Below are 17,290 nucleotides of genomic sequence, written 5' to 3' on the forward strand. Positions count from 1 at the left end.
CATTCTTTTAGCCTGTCTGTCAGTCACACAAACACAAGGCCCACTTCTTCTGTCTCTGTGCCACACTCCTTCCTTTTTATCTGACAAGCACATGAAGCCAGTCATCTCTGTCTGCGTGTCCGTTAGCAAGGAGATTAGGTGCCTGTTTTCTGGGACGTGTGTGTGTGTGTGTGTGTGTGTGTGTGTGTGTGTCTGTTTCGTGTGTGTTGCTTCTCTTCTTCGGTCTGTCCCTGTGGATGCTCTGCAGCATGAGGGAATAAGGCCCAACACTCTGGGACTGGACCTGCAGTTTGGCGTACATTCCCCGTCTATTTTCAGTCTTCATGTCAAAGAAAGTAGTTAGTAGGACATGAATGAGTTTTTTTTTTTTAATTATTATTATTCATTAATGAGGTTTTATTAATCTGCTGTAGACACTTACTCTACTCCCATGCCCCCAAAGAATTGGTGCCCATTCATTAGCGGAGTGTATAGTTGGGAACGTTCATTATGTGACAGATGAAAGATAACAGTGCAAATATTTTTCTTTCATCTAATTTTAATTTCTTCTGGCTGAAGATTTCATATAATGTAACCATGAAGCTGTTACATCCTGGGTTTGAATTTGAAAATTGCCCCGTCCATTTCATTTGATGATGATTTGATCTTTGCTTTGATCGGCTTATTATCAGACTGTTAGGCTCTATGTGAAACCCTTCATAATGAATTACTTGCTTAAGGACCCTGTTCATTACTGCCTTATGTTTGTGGCTCAAAAAAGTTGACATGTAGAAGCATTATTTTACTGACCGTTCAACACACTTTTGGACTTGAACAGGAATTATGCCTGTTAGTCTTTTATGCTGCATGCGTTTGCTTGATATTGATCCAACAGAAAGAGTCTCTGCTGCATAATATTCACAGGTTTAGAGTTTTTTTGTCAGAAAACACCATTCTATGTTTTGAAGAAAGGCTGTCTGGGGATGCTTTGCCTCTGTCTGGCACTCTTTTTTTCCTGACTTGTAAATTAATGTTTATTATCAAACAAACTGCATTGTCTAGGGAACATTTTACCCATCGCTCAGTTGACTGTGCAACTGTGGTAATGCTGTTGGTCACATGGTATTGTGCACTCCTGTTATAGACCTACCTCTTTGATCACTTTTGAATGTAAATGTCTTTTTTTCTGATAAGTATGTGTCTTACTTAGAATAAAGTTGGCCCTCATGTTAGGATGCAGTGGTGCAAGGTGGTGGTGCTGCAGACCTGTCACAGTGCACTGGTTGCTAGTGGCTAATGTGATCCCAGCCACAGCCAGACAGGGCTGACTAAGAGCGTAGCCTTAATCTCTCCCAGTGTCTCATCTGCCAAATTGGCCCGATTTGTCAGGCAGAGGATGATTACCTACCTCTCACATGACTTTGAAAGGGCCCCTTTTGCTTTGTGATGTGCAACTTGGGATATTTGATTGAGAAAACTGCAATTCTGCATTACAATGTTGGCTACTAAAGGGGCACGCAAAGAGGCCTCACACAAGTCACAAGCCATGAATCAGTGGATGAGGGATGAGATTATATTTCTCTCACTTATATGCAGTGTTGGGAACAGTAACTCTTTTGGTTTGGCAGTAACTAGTACTCTTAACACATTATTTTTTTGAGTAACAAAATTACCGTTACTGAAAGGCTTGTTACTTTGTTATTATCTCTGCCATCTGCCACACCCTTATCTGAAATGGAACATATCAGTAACTTTTCATTGGCTTTTAAAAAGCCTACCGAAGAACAAAAAACATCCACATTCTGTTCTGCAGACAGGTTTGTAAATTCTGTATCTCTCTCACTTTCTACAGAGGATTCATTTGCATATATGTGTAAAATGTCCTAAGATATTTTCATAGGAAAGGTTGCAAAAGATGCCCTGTTGTATGAAGGCGGATACTAGAGTTCTTTTACTAGATGCCCTAAAACCACGCTGTTATTAAGTAGTGAAACAAATTTGATATTTGCCTGCTTAACTTAAGATTTGATTTGAAAGTGACAATGTAATTACCATTGTGCTTTTTCCCATCCTGTCGAGGCGATATATACAGGGCACTGATCACAGCCAATCAGGTGTAAATTCATCTGGTTTTCCAATACTAAGGATCTTATCTCAACAACTTATTAATTTAAGACCTGCTTCCCAACTTTGGTTCTTTTACTTTCAGTCATAGATATGTATGGGAAAGTGGTGTGAGCCAAGAAACAGATGTTTGTAAAAGGGCTGCACTATATGACCTAAAATCTAAATCACGATTAATTGCACATTTTACCTTGATAACGATAAATGAACGATAATTAATCACGTTGTTCTAAATCATCTTTTCTGAAGCCAAAATGTTTCCAGATGGACTGGTCCGGGCGAAGTCACATGACTACACACGCGGTAGAATGTTTTTAAGGAGAAAGTAGGTTTATCAAGAGGAATAAATTATCGAAATTATCGTCATGGGAAAAATACGTCGATAACAGCTTCAGGATTTCGATGTCATACATTTTTGATTAATCGTCCAGCCCTAGTTTGTGGTTATCTTTTCTTACTATATGTACTTTTTTCTTTTCTTTTCAGGATACGTTGTTTGGAGTAAGATTAATGCCAAGTGGCAGTGGCGACACAGTTGAGGAAGCAGTATGCAGGCTTGATTGCCGAAGAGGTGGGCTTGTCCCTTCACTTTTTCTGCCTCTTCACTTGTTGATCCAGACAATCAAACTGCTCATGAAGTCAGGGAGCAGCATCACATCCCAAAGGCAGCCATGTCTCCCTACTAAGTGCCTTTAGCCTTTTGCACTGGTGTCATGACCAGCCTGAAGCAACCACCCATGGAGCGCAGCGTTGGGGGTTCCATCCCCGCCACTGATGAGTTTTACACCCGCCACCTCCGTATGGTCAATGGAGGGGCTGTGCCAACCCGCACAGACAATGTCCATGCCACTGTGAGTACAGGAGTGCCTAAAATGGGTGTCCGGGCTCGGGTGGCTGACTGGCCCCCAAGGAAAGACATTGCAGGGGTTATGTGGCACTCAGCTACAGAGCCTGAGAACTCTGGTGTGCCCTCTGCTGGAAAAAGTCACATTAAGTTAGGCTCTGTAATGAGCCCTCAAGACTCGTCAATGCTGCGTAACATTCACAATACTTTGAAGAATCGAACCCAGGCCCAGGCCAACAACTACAGCCCTGACACTCGATACCTAGCCCCAGGTGACTATAGAGGCCCTGCACATAGAAACCCACGACAAAGACGCATCCGTCAGCGGAGCAACAGTGACATGACTATCAGTGAGATGGAAGGCAGTGGAGATAGTGGAGAGGACTGGGGTCCAGCATTGGGAGCCAAATGGTCCCCTATTCATCGCGAATACGGTAGCACCTCCTCAATAGATCAGCATGGAGCATCTGGAGAGAGCTTCTTTGAAATGCTTAGGGGCTATCAAGGGGACAAAGTTGACCAGCGTAGTCCTGCTCCAGAGAAACTGGAGGACATGCTGAATGTTGGGCCCAAGCAGGCCAGCCTTGATCTTCAGGAGGATGTCGTAGACAGCCAGCCTCCTAAAGCCAGAGATAAGCCCCCAAAGAGACGAACTAAATCTGAGACAGGGGGTGAGTCTATATTCCGCAAACTTCGGAACGTGCGGGGTGAGTCGGACTCCCCCAGAGCGGGGTCTGACGTAGAGGACAGCCGGACAGAGGACATGGGCCCCCCTTTCAAGCCCTGGGTGTGTCAGAAAGGCTTTGCCCACTATGATGTTCAAAGCATGCTGTTTGACCTCAACGAAGTTACTCAGTTGCGGCAGATTGCCGGCAAGAGGAAAAACACCACCACAGGGGCATCTGCTGCTGCTGTAGCCTCGGCTACCTCCACCCTCTCGTCCACACACAGCCTGCCTTACAGCTCCCCAAGTGGCAGCCAGGAAGAGCTCAGTTCTAGGGACAGTCCTGGTCTGGAGGCAGGGGATGAACAGAGCAATGAAATGCTGCTAAGTTGCCCCTGCTTCCGCAACGAGATAGGTGCTGATGGCAATGGGAGGCGCAGACTGGGAGTAGGTGGGGCAGGGTATCATGGGCTTGTGGGTGGTGGAGCAGGTAATAGTGGCTCAGGAACCCTGAGTGGGGAAGGAAACTTGTACGAAACATCTGTGAGCACGCACTGCACAAATGCTGGGGTAGCAGTGCTTGAGGGACCAAAGGAAGGCCCCAGCACGCTCAGCGGAAAAGGCAAACAATACATTGTGGAGCATGTGGACCTGGGAGCCTACTACTATAGGAAGTTCTTCTACCTTAGGGGTAAGATTAATTTATCTGCTTTCATTATGTAATCATTAGAATATGAGTGTGTGTTGTTTAAAGCAGTAAAGTTTGATATTCCCCAACAGAATTTTTTATCGTTTCTCTGCTGCTTCCTCCACCTCAGAGCACTGGAACTATTTTGGGATGGACGAGTCGCTGGGTCCAGTGGCAGTGAGCCTGCGCAGGGAGAAGCTGGAGGAGGACAAGGAGCACGGCCAGCAGTATAACTACCGTCTCATCTTCAGAACCAGCGAGGTCAGCCATAGCCTCCTATCCTTCCTAAACCCCAACCCCAACCTCAGCACCACATCACATCAATCCTTCCTGCTGTGGAGTGAATCTGCCCACAGCATTTAACAATACAGCTCATTAATATTTTTGCACTCACAGATTCGGGAAAGTTTGGTTGACTGTGGGAAAATAATTTTGTTTGATGCTTGCTTGGATCTTATATCCATTTTATAGTACACCTTCTACAATTGTGTGTACTTAAAATATTAATATGCCTGCAACACAATACATACCATACATACTCAAGACCAGCTTGAGGTTACCAGTCTCACTCCTTGTTTCTTATTATGCAACCAGCCCTGGGGCTATTTAGCTGTCTCCCAATATCAGCAATGTGTGAAAAAACTTGAGAAAGTGCACTCTTCTTCCATCCTCCAAGGCCTGTCAGTGCCCAACAACCTCAAACCACTGTGTGGAGAGTGTTTCAGTAAAAATAGATTGTCATATTAAGTTGCAAGTTGGCTGCCAGTGTTCTGTGTTTGGTTTGGGGATTTTGGCTTTAACATTTGGGGTTATGGGATTCATTATATGGACTTACATTCCCAGACAGAGGCTAAAGGCACCTGCTTGGGGCTGTTTGTTGTAGACTGGAGTAGGACAGGTGCATGTGATTAAACCCACACACATTAGACTGAAGTACCAGAGGAACCCCGCCCCCTATCCTACCTTCCTAACATGGGGAACACAGGTCCATTGTAAACACAGGCCCTGCACAGCCTCAAATTCGTAGGAGAGAAAGTCTCGGTCCGTTCCAGCTGCTTATGATAGCCGAGTGATTGAGTTCACTCCCAGAGCCCAGCACAAAGCAGGCTTGTGTACACAGAATGCTTAGGCAAGCCCTCCCACCTCTTCTTTCTCAGTTCCACTTTCTATTTACGCAACACCAGTGAGTCATTGTCTTGTTGTTTCATGTCACCTTCTTTAAGGGTACAGTAAGGGGATGGTATTACTTGACTGCAGCAACTTATTTCTTTGTTTTCTTGATCTTTGAGCAGGCATGTTTTGCTATCAGTATGTTCCATCTCCAAGAGAGAGGCCGTTCAAAACACACTCAAGATTCCTGAGATGCATTCTTTCTCTTCTCAAACTCTCTGTAATCTCTTTTTCCCCTGTCTCCCTCCATACAGCTGACCACTCTTCGAGGTTCTATCCTGGAGGATGCAGTGCCTTCCACCTCTAAGCATGGCACCACCCGGGGGCTGCCTGTCAAGGAGGTATTGGAGTACCTTCTCCCTGAGCTGGATATGTCCTGCCTCAGACTGGCCCTCAACACACCCAAAGTCACTGAGCAGCTGATGAAACTGGATGAACAAGGGGTAGGAGGATAAAGCATGAGCAAGTGTTAATTTTACAGAATCAGAACATTTTCTGGCTATGTATGTATGTATGTATGTATGTATGTATGTATGTATGTATGTATGTATGTACAGAAAGGGAATTTGTGTTTTGTGAGTTCCTATATTGTACTCTGTCATGACATGAACTGTTAAAGAAAGATTGTGCTTCTTTGCTGTCCCCTAGCTGAGTTTTCAAGTGAAGGTGGGGGTGATGTACTGCCGAGCGGGCCAGAGCACCGAGGAGGAGATGTACAACAACGAGATAGCCGGTCCTGCCCTGGAAGAGTTCCTCCAACTGTTGGGGGAGAAGGTTTGCCTCAAGGGCTTCACCAAGTACAGAGCCCAGCTGGACACTAAAAGTAACAACTCCCAAACACACCTCTAGATCAAACACATACACACATGGAGCTTGTGCTTTTATTCATTAGTGACCTATGTTGTGATGCATCTTTAAAGTCACCAATTGTTCTAGTTGAGATGCCTGATTGCGTAAGATTGTAGATAAAATGTGTCTTTTGCTGCCTAGCCCATGACTTCTACTTTTTATTACTACCATTAGTTTCACTGTAGTTTCATATTGCACCACACTTTATAGTGCTTGTACCTTGCTCCTTAATCTTGCTTTTGGTCAAATATTTCCTTTCATTGGATCTAATTTTCTCCCACCAGCTTTGTCCTTTCAAAACTGTCACCTTACTTTTTTTCTTCTCATCTCTCTTCTCTAGTATCACTTTCTCTCTGGTGTGTCTTCTACAATAGTCCCTCAGTAGTGCGAATGAGTGCACGTGGATAATTGCATCAGTCTTTAGGGAATCTGGCTTGACTCAAACAAACGTAGATTTGGCGATTGAATGACAAAGTTTATAATTTCCTGTTTATGGCCTTGTAGTCCACAAAATACCATTAAATTATAGTCTAATTATTTAAACATTTAGACACTGCCCCTTGGTCTGGAAACTGTAATGTTGAACAGAAAGGGAAAGGGATCCACTTACACTTGAGTAAAACAGTTAAATGAGCAGTGGTTTTAACAGTTATCCAGGCGGACATTGATCCACAGTTCACTGTTGTCTCAATGTTTTGGCTACGGTTAAATTGCATCCCATCTTGCACAGAAACCACTGAGCGCACAGAATACACATGTGAGAAAGATGGATGGCAGTAACTGTGCAATGGATCTCAACCCTGTATTGCTATTTTTCCCCTGTAGCGGATTCCACGGGTACTCACTCCCTGTACACGACTTACAAGGACTATGAGATCATGTTTCATGTGTCGACTCTGCTGCCTTACACACCCAACAACAAACAACAGGTAAAAATGGAGAGGCCAGCCGTTATGGTATACCATTAGTTATGTATCAGGAAATTCCTTTGTTTGGAAACGGATGGAGTAAAGAAAACCTTAAAGGAAAGGTGTATCATTAGATGCATGATATAACTTATGGCTCTGTAATCAGATTTGATTCTCATCCAACTTTCATTCAAACAAAACTTCTATTGTTGAGTACCATGTCATTAAATGGAATTTACCATATGGTTGGTATGGCTTTGCTTTCAGATTCAAATCCCATACTTTTCTAATTAAGACTGTGTTGTTTTCCAATGACTAGTTACTGAGGAAACGCCACATAGGGAACGACATTGTGACCATCGTGTTCCAGGAGCCTGGTGCTCACCCCTTCACCCCAAAGGCCGTTCGCTCTCACTTTCAACATGTCTTCATCGTTGTACGGGTGCACGATCCCTGCTCTGACAACACATGCTACAGGTGGGTCTTGTATTTGACCAGCAGAATAATAGCTAAACCCGACCATAATGAATAACCCTTTGAGGTCGGAGGTGTACAGTAAATTTGTAAGGGCCACAATGGAAACAAGTCTTTTTTTCTACACATGCATACATGTTATGTGGTTTGTCAAAGAGTCAAAGAAAGAAAGGAAGGAAGGAAGGAAGAAAAAGCAGTGTTGGTGTATGTGGCATGTTTGCTGAACAAAACCTCTTCCTGGATAAGTACAGGTTTTTAAAAAACCTTGACAACCTACCAAAACTTGGAAAGGTTACCAGTTTACCGTCTCAAAGAATTATGAGTATGAAACTGCGACTGACACTGACATTAAGGTTAGTCCACCAGCTATGAATATATATGACCGTATCAAGAGACTAAGGAGACTTATTACAATTTTAAGTAGGCCAGGCTGACCAAACCCAGTAGCAATGTTGAAATTCTGGCTTTAACTTACCATCTCAGTGCAGCACTGGGCCCTTTTTATGGGACCCTTAAAAGCTCCACACCACTTCCAGTGCTACCTGCGGTGTTGTTTTTATACAGGTAGCTACAGTAGCATTAAGACAAAAGCATTGACTGGAAGGCATGAGCTGGACATAAAAGCCTGTTGTGTGACTGTCCTGTCTCTCTGGGGTGTGTATTCTCATGTCTGCATAAGTATAAATTAGTTTGATTATGATCAAATGTAATAGATTGGCCCTACAGTAGCTGTCCTCCTCCTCTTCTCTTCCGCTGGCTGATTCTTAGCCTCGTGATGATCAGATTGCAACTCTATGGCGTTCACACTCATGCATCCCGACTCCACCGCACACACATTTTCTCTGCTCTGCATACACTGATATTACACACATAGTTGCTCCCCTTCACTCTCTTACTCCCGTTTCTCCTTTTTACCTCTTTCTCATGCTCACTTGCACACTATTACACACACATGCACACATTTTTTCCATGCACACTAATTCACACAAAGGCTCACACACTCATATAATACAAGCCCCCCCCTTTCTTTCTTTCTTTCTTTCTTTCATCTTCTTCTCTTTTCCCCCCTCCCTGCTTGTCACTTTGCCTTTGGGCAGCGTGAGCTGGAATGGTCTGAAGGAGTTAGCGCCATGAACATGAAGTGCTCTCTTCACCCGGACATGCATGTGAGCGGGGAGGATTGTTCAGAGCAGAGTCCCTCAGAGCTCACAGAGTCTATCTCAGTAGCGGACGGTTCAGGCCATCAAATTTGGTCTTTTTTTTACAGACTTTTCTCCTCTCTGGCAAATTATTTTTTTCTGACCTATCGACCAATGGACACCTTTATTTAGCTTGCTTTTTGCCTAAAGGGGGCATGTTTGAGTTTAAATTCTGGGAAAAGAGAAAGGGTGAAATGCTGGTTCTCCTGGTTTGCCTTATTGATAAAATGGAGAGGCGCGGGACACAAGAGTCCTTGAGGACAATCTAGTTACCCCACCCAGAGAAACTCGCACGCTCCCAGCCTTTGGCTTCTACTTCTATGCTATGGATCGAAGCACCATATGTTAAGACTTCACTCCTGACTCTTTGTCACAAGTCTTTTCACGGATGCCTTTCCCTGATGGTTTGGAAAAGTTTCTGGGTTGGGACAAGAGAACGCAGGCTACAAAGATTTGCTCCACCACACTGAGTAGTACGTCTTTAGTGTCGGATTGAAGCTACAGAACACAATCGCGTTATCATCGACCCAGAGAATCTTTTTGTCACATTGATTGCAAAAAAGATTCACGGTATTGTGCAGTAAGGAAGAACATGGTTGCTCTTTGGTGACACCAGGAGGTAAGTTTAAACCGTAGGTGTTTGTGTTGATTTATTTATTTGTTTATTTAACAGGGACAATGTGTGGCCATTGACTGTCCTAGAATAAAGGCCATTTTATGCTTCTGCGTCAACTCCACGCCGTCGCTCCTACAGCGTCGTGACCCTTTCGGAGTTCTGCGTCGGGGTTGCTTTGCATCGCGGTGCATTTCACGCGATACACGCCATAACGCTAGGGGGTGTGTGGCTTCGAAGTTCGGTGTCGCCAGTGTCTGTGTCGCTAACCACCAAAAAGGTACTCAGAATGGCAAACCCCATACACTGTCGTGCTAAAATATTTATCTTATTTGTTCGGCCTTTTCTTGCTTAGATTTTGTAAAAAGTAAAATCCAATGACCTAGTTACTGTAACCAGAAAATAAGTCTGAGGTTATTTGCGAGGTGTCTGCCAGCCAGTTAATGTTATGTTAGCAAGCAAACTTTAGCATAACTGCCCACAAAGTACTGCTTGCTGGCGAAGTGCTAATTTCAAAACATTACTGACATATAGACACTTTACAAACGGATAACCCCATCATTGTAACCCAGATATGTCTGAGTTTATTTGCAAAGCTTATGTCAGTGAACTAGCATGTTGCTACTCCCCACAGTAGGCTGCTTGAAACACCGACTATCAACACACAGGACGAGTTGACCAATCACAGTCCTTGTGGTCTGCGTCGCCTCAATGCAAAGTTACACATTTTTTACACTGAGTTTCATCAGCGGTCCCTGGGTAGGCAAATCCACAAAGGAGTTATGGCATCAAATGTTATGATTCGGGTACAGAGAATATAGGCTACACCACAACCTGCAAACATTATACATTTGCAGGTTGTGTCGTTACGTGTGGTATTTCAGTTATTTGATTTTGCCACTTACTGAATACCAAGCTCTATGGATTTCAGCTGATCGTTAGTCACACATTTGCAAACACACAGATTGTTACGCGCAGACATACTGGCTTGAAACCTGATTTCCCACAAAGAGATTGTTTGTTTAATTTTTTTGCCATCAGTCTGTGTCTTCATAGCTTGTGACCATGTCAATAATGGGATGTCTTTTATTAATAGAGATTAGAGCAGTAAAGAGTATGATTTGTTTAGTCAGCCAGTTATTAATAGCCTGTTGTTGCCTGCTGCTGAGATTTGGATAATGCTCAGGTCTTATTGAGCCAGACCAGAGCATTAGAGGAGTAAGTGGCCCGGGGCCAGCGGGGTGCTAATCTGCTGCTTTCAACTGCTGTCTCAAAGTCACACGGGGCCATCAAGGCGGATTGCATAACTAGACCTTTGTCAAGGAAACGTAGGCTGTTTGTGCTTCCTAGCTCGAGCCGCAGCACTGCTTCTCCATACCACGATGTAGCGGGGAGCTGGCTTGTCAGCTGTGATTGGATGTATAGTATTTATACGCTGGGCTTAGTCAAGCATAGTTTGCAACATTTCTGCTAAAGGCTATGACTGTTATCTGTTGAATGGACTGGACTGGATGGAGACTTGTCAGGACTGTCACATTAGCTTATCTAACACCATGTCATGGACTAATGGGCTTTCAGTGTATATGCTACAACTGTATGTACAGTGCCGAGAAAAATTACCTACATTTATGCACAATTTCTCTTATTTGTTTATATAAATATAAAATGTGGTCTGATCTTTAGCAAAGTCACTATAATAATAATTGTTTTGTATTGCATATTTATTAAATAATCTCGATTAAAAATCCAAATAGGAAATACTATGTGAACCCACTTTACAAGTCCTGTCTAAATATCTAAAAGTCACTGAGGTTTATGTCTCAGCAATAAGAAAAATATAGGGTGACAATGGTGCTGACAATCAAAGGGCACCATAGAGGAAAGCACTGTTCTACCTTAAAATAAATTTTATGATATTGTACATCTCAAATTGGCAACCCAAATGTTCTTTTATGTTTATGTCTTATATTTTGTTGCATAAACACCTTTCACTTTGGAGTAATCAAGCAAACCAAACTAATAGCCTAACCTCATCCTTAAAGTGAAGCATGGAATAGGGATCTCCATGATTTGTAGTTGTGTTGCCGCCCCTGTGCCTGAACATTTACCAACCATTACTGAACCATTACTCATTGAGAAAACGATGAACTCACATATATTAAAATCATTTTTGTAAGTTTTAAGTTTCAGGCTAGCTGTCAGTCATCTGATGCTTCATAGAAGTTGGGAGATGTAACACGGAAATGCCCCTAAACCCATTAAAATGAACTACAAAAATAACTTGGACATTATAAAATTCATCCTGGCCAATGTGGAGATGTGATCAACACATATAGGAAACATTTGGTTGGGTCACTGGTTTAACTAGTTACCAAACTCGCTTTCTTTTTCCAACCTGACCTTGACTTGTTCAAGCAAATATTTCAATGAATACACCAAAACGTAATTGTTTTTATGTTACTATTTCAGGCAGATGTAGCTTGTCCATTATTGTGAATTTTAAGAATATCAGACGACATTTTCTGATTAAATCATGCAGCAAAAAATGCTACACTTACTTTTTAGTGGCACTGCTGGATGTATACACTTAAAGCCTCAATTTATGCAGCCAAAGTGTGTATAAACAGGCTGCCAACTAATTGAATAATACAAGCATGTCGTCCCAAATAGTAAATTAATCCCAATTTGTTTAAAAGCACACTTTGCTGAATTTGCTCTACACTGAGCCAATTTTTATATGAACAACAGTACCCACACCTGTTAAATAATTTATAGTAATCCAACTCAAGGACAGCTATTGTGTGCAAATGGAATAGGAGCAGTGGAGGGTAACAAGAGAAGAGCATTGCCAGTAGGAATTTTAACACAGTCCTTTTATACTCGCAAGTGAAACCGGTCAAAGGCAACAATATTTGTGGGTAAACTATGTAATGTGTCTCCACTATGCTGTTTTACCATGTTATGTTTGTCCTCCTAATGTAATTTTTACCCCCAGTTATTTGACCATCATGGAAATAAGTTATGTTAACTTTTAGTGTTTGTTTGTTTTTCTGTCATATTTCAGTTTTATATGTTTCGTGCTTTTTATATTTTATGTTATCTTATTTTGTCTTCATACATATCCAATAGTCTTCTGACTTTTTTTGTTTTCGTATATTTCTACAACCATTTGTTGAATATTGTTTCATGACAGAATCAAACCAAACCATAATTTTAAAATGCATTGCTGCAAAGGCCTATACAAAGTAGGGGTGGGAATCACTAGAGGCCTCACGATACGATATCACCACAATACTTATGTCACGATACGATATTATTGCGATTTTAAACATATTGCAATATTCTGCCATATACTGCAATGTATTACCTTTTTTTCAACTTCAAATTTTTCCCAATTTCAAATGATGTCCCCAAAGGAAAATGTTGTCAACATCTGTTTTATCTAAAAAGATACTTTTCTCTGTTTGTTCATCTCGCTTCAATTTTAAATGTTGCAATATGAGATTGTCAAGCAATCAAAGGGGTTTAAGTTATGGATTATAATGTTTGTTTATTGACATACTATAGCAGTGACCTGAAACCCTTGCCCTTTTTTTTTCCTTTCTGCAGTGTGGCTGTCACCCGTTCCCAGGACGTTCCCTCCTTTGGCCCACCAATCCCCAAGGGTGTGACCTTCCCCAAGTCCACGGTCTTCAGGGACTTTCTGTTGGGCAAAGTCATCAACGCTGAGAACGCAGCCCACAAGTCAGATAAGTTTGGTGCCATGGCAACACGCACACGGCAGGAATATCTTCGAGACTTGGCAGAGCGTCACGTGACCAGTACTCCTGTAGAACCCACTGGGAAGTTCCCCTTTATCTCTCTGGCACACAAACGACGGGAAAAGGTGCGTCCATACAGTGGGGCGGAGCTGCGGAGCCTAGGGGCCGTGACCTGGCAGGTTCATGCTGAAGATCAAGTAGCTGGTGCTGAACGCGAATGCCTGTTGGCCATTTCAAATGACTTCATCATCCTATTGGATCAGGAGGCCAAAGCGGTGGTGTTTAACTGCGCCACACGTGATGTGATTGGTTGGTCAACTGGGAGTCCCGCCTCCATGAAGATCTACTATGAGCGTGGAGAGAGTGTATCTCTGCGCTCCATCAATAACAACACAGAAGACTTTGGAGAGGTTGTCAAGAGACTGGAGGTCAGTGGGGCACTACTACTGTCTATGACAGTACATCTCATTAGCACAAACCATCTGCTGTAGCTATCAGAGGTTACACTGAGCCAAACACCGTATCTCTGAAAAACAGCTTGTAATGAACAGGCACAGTCCTTTTGGCTTTCACTTCACATCTGAATGCACACTGCTTTTATCATCATATTTACATTTTAGCTAGTTATCTGCAAAGCTTATCCAATACAGATAACAACGACTAAAACAGTAGAATAAACATACATTTCTAAATCAAGCACCAAGTGCCAATTAGTACAAAGGTCAGGGCCTTTTGGAGTATCCCTGTAGCCAGTGAACAGGTATGTAGGCAAAAAGTGCTTTGTAAAGTTTTTCAGTGTCTTCCTCTATGATGTGTGAGGGCAATATTCCCTCTGTCCCTTGAAAACAGTAGTACAAAGAAATAGGAACAAAGTATTGTTGATGTTATAATAGCAACATAAGGGCGTAGCCTCAAATTAGACAGTCACCAAAAAGCCACAGCTGTTGTGTTGACTCTATGATTATAAGTTATGCTTAGCACAATACATAGTAATTTGGTGATATGATATTACTGAGGTTTTCAGTGTGGTGTAGGTAAGGCTGTGCTTTTTGACGGGGCATTTGGATCATTCTGCTGACCATGCAATTCTAGTTGATAGTAAACAAAGTAAAGATTTACTGTTGCCTTCTACCAGTACTGGCACGTGCCCTTCTTTTGTGTTTTTTTTTTTTCATGGCCTTTGTTGTGGGAATCATAACATGCATGTTAACTGTATCTAACTGGAACTCTGCTGCTTTTGTTTGATTTGCTACTATTTTTACTATTTACTATTCTGTGTACTAACTACCATTTACTTCTCCGTTAACTTCCCACAGGTAGAGGAAGAGCGAGACAGGGTGTCTAACGGTAGTTGTAATATACTACAGTTATAATAGGAGTGTACATAATTATTTAAATTCAAGTGCTTAGTATTTATAGTATGTGTCTGAAATATGTGCCTCAGCTGGGATGGGATTAGAACTAGCTTGAAGACTGTATATTAGTTTACCTGCAAAAGACTCTGAAGGGTTCTATAAGAAATTGTTTTATACATTATGCATTATGTCTTCTACTCTTTCTCTGATTTGCCCCTTTGCAGCTGTTGACCAAGGGCAGTCAGACCACAGAGATGACATTGCGCCGTAACGCCCTGGGCCAGCTGGGCTTTCATGTCAACTTTGAGGGCATTGTTGCTGAGGTGGAGCCCTATGGCTATGCTTGGCAGGCTGGGCTCAGGCAGGGCAGCCGATTGGTGGAGATTTGCAAGGTGTCGGTGGCTTCGCTGTCTCACGAGCAGATGATCGACTTGCTCAGAACCTCTGTTACTGTCAAGGTGGTCATCATCCCTCCACATGAGGACTCCACGCCACGCAGGTAGAGTAGATATAGATGATTTATAGATGCAAGAGAAACTTTGCTTAATGCAGTTGTCTGTGGCTTTTAAAGCTGTCCCATTCTGACTGTGAACATGTGCCAACAGAGGCTGCTCAGAAATCTACCACATGCCACTAGTGGATTACAAGAACCACAAGGAGGGCATGCCCTATGAGTTAAAGTTCCCTTTCCGCCCCACCAACAACAACAACACCAAGTGGCCACGCACCTCATCCAGCCCTCAAACACGCGCTGCTGGCACAGGGGGAACGCTGATCAAGGCCCCGCCTTCAGACTTCGGTGACCGTAACTCTGCTGTTATTCCCCGAAGTGTGTCCAGTGACGGCCGACCCCTCAACCCCAAAAGGTCACAAAATAAATATTATAATGCTGTTATAAAACTTGCAGACACACTGAACAAAAAGCTGTCTGTCTGCAGTTCACAGTTGGTCTTTAATGACATACTTCTGCGTCGTCACAGATATTCCCCAGGGAACGACAACTACGCTCTCGCCTGCTCTATTGTGATGGGTCGCACACTGCACAACACAAACTCCCCTTCCAGCCTCCCCTACACAGACGCCATGAGCTCCAACCAGTGGAGGCAGAAATCTATGCCTGATGGGTAAGTTCTTTTGCACCTCACTATGGGTTACTAATGCTAAATTGGCCTGCTGCACTACCTGGCAATATGGTGACCTTCCTCATCTCCCCTCTAGGTTTAATAACAACAACTGCCGGTCCCCTGTGTCATCTGTGCGGCACGTGGCAGGTGAGGGGGTCAATGGGATGAAAACGTGCTCTAGCACTGGTGTTGTATGGACCCGAACTGGGGAGGGGGACAAAACCAGTGCAGGTAAGAGGAACTCCGAACTCTGGCCTTAGTGTTAGCAATATCATTGAATAAAACATGACTTTTACTGTGCTACCACTTGTCTACAGACCTCATTACCCATATGTCCTTGCGTCCCATAGACCCTGTGGTTTCCAAGGCAGTAATTCCTCGACTCCAACCGTCAGAGCAGGGCAGCCAAATGTCTCCTAACAAAATCACTAAGGTGAGCTGGAATCAACAAGCATCATACTGTATGTCATCTCCGAGCTCCTATGTGATTGAAGGTTACGAGTTGATAAAGGAGGCCCTGGGTTAACCAGAGTGCTGCGGTTTAATCAATGGTAAAGATTATTTGCTTTTGAGTAAGAGCTACAACATGTATTCCAATCTCCACTCTTTAAATATTGACAGTGGATTGAGCTTGCAATATCATTATGGGGGGAAATATTAAATGTGTACAGTAAAAACTTTTAAAAACTAAAATTTTAATTTGAAAATGCTAATTGAACTTCTCATCTCTGAATAGCCGGATGCTCCGTATTCATCCAGCCAGTCTAGCAGCAACACACTCTCGAGCAACGCCTCCAGCTCCGCCCACAGCGATGAGAAGTGGTACGAAGTCGGCTCAAGTTCAGGAGTGCGGAGCGATCTGGAGCTCAACGGCTATCTTCAGGGCACCTCCACTGACAGCGGCATCGATGCCACCTCCTTCACTGCCACACAAAGCAGCACAGCTTCCTCCACTGGTGCCTTCAGGGCCAAAGACAAAATCCCATGGCAGGATGACCCAGCAGGCAGCCAGAGGGCCTTGGACTCTTCACCTCCGACACCAGACTCTCTTGTTGCCACTGGAGGCAGTGAGATTCCAGCAAAGAGTCCATCAGCATTTCCCCTCGTTCCTGATAGTGGCTCCTACAGCCTCAGTGATGCTGCCTCCCATTCCAGGTGTGCTGCTGTTCTGTTTGACTCAGCTGTAGGCAGCTGAAGAATTTGTGGCCTTGCATCAATGTTTCATTAAACAGACAGTGATTCATTGTAGTCCAGATATATCCTGTACCATCCCAGATGGAAAAGTCCAAAGCTCTGCGTTTTGGCATTAACAGAGGGAGAGAGGAAGAATTAAATAACTGTGTGTGTGTGTGTGTGTGTGTCTCTCTCTCTGTGTGTGTCTCTGTGTGTGTGTGTGTGTGTCTGTGCCTGTGGTTTTGCATTTGTATGTATCTCTGTCTCCTGGTATTCATGATTGAAAGGAAGTGCTTGAAGTTGCTAGAAATGCAGACTGTGAGTTCAGCAATGTTTCCCCTCTTCTAAATCCCACTTCCTTTTGA

The 17,290-nt window shown here is 43.3% G+C and overlaps 1 protein-coding gene across 2 annotated transcripts in view; it reads left to right on the top strand.

Moving 5' to 3' along the window:
- The window catches only part of LOC114547443 (signal-induced proliferation-associated 1-like protein 1), a 40,075-nt gene that overhangs the window by 16,667 nt on the left and 6,118 nt on the right, over positions 1-17,290 (top strand). For both annotated transcript variants that reach the window (XM_028566818.1, XM_028566819.1), the window contains exons 2-14: positions 2,590-4,302; positions 4,430-4,560; positions 5,724-5,912; positions 6,118-6,292; positions 7,144-7,247; positions 7,546-7,703; positions 13,122-13,701; positions 14,853-15,127; positions 15,234-15,494; positions 15,609-15,752; positions 15,847-15,983; positions 16,103-16,185; positions 16,489-16,907. In XM_028566818.1, coding sequence (XP_028422619.1) covers positions 2,817-4,302; positions 4,430-4,560; positions 5,724-5,912; positions 6,118-6,292; positions 7,144-7,247; positions 7,546-7,703; positions 13,122-13,701; positions 14,853-15,127; positions 15,234-15,494; positions 15,609-15,752; positions 15,847-15,983; positions 16,103-16,185; positions 16,489-16,907 — 4,142 coding nt within the window. In that variant the 5' untranslated portion in view covers positions 2,590-2,816. The remainder of the gene's footprint in view (positions 1-2,589; positions 4,303-4,429; positions 4,561-5,723; positions 5,913-6,117; positions 6,293-7,143; positions 7,248-7,545; positions 7,704-13,121; positions 13,702-14,852; positions 15,128-15,233; positions 15,495-15,608; positions 15,753-15,846; positions 15,984-16,102; positions 16,186-16,488; positions 16,908-17,290) is intronic.

The sequence above is a fragment of the Perca flavescens genome, chromosome 20 (genome assembly GCF_004354835.1).
Source record: "Perca flavescens isolate YP-PL-M2 chromosome 20, PFLA_1.0, whole genome shotgun sequence".
Classification (NCBI taxonomy): domain Eukaryota; kingdom Metazoa; phylum Chordata; class Actinopteri; order Perciformes; family Percidae; genus Perca; species Perca flavescens.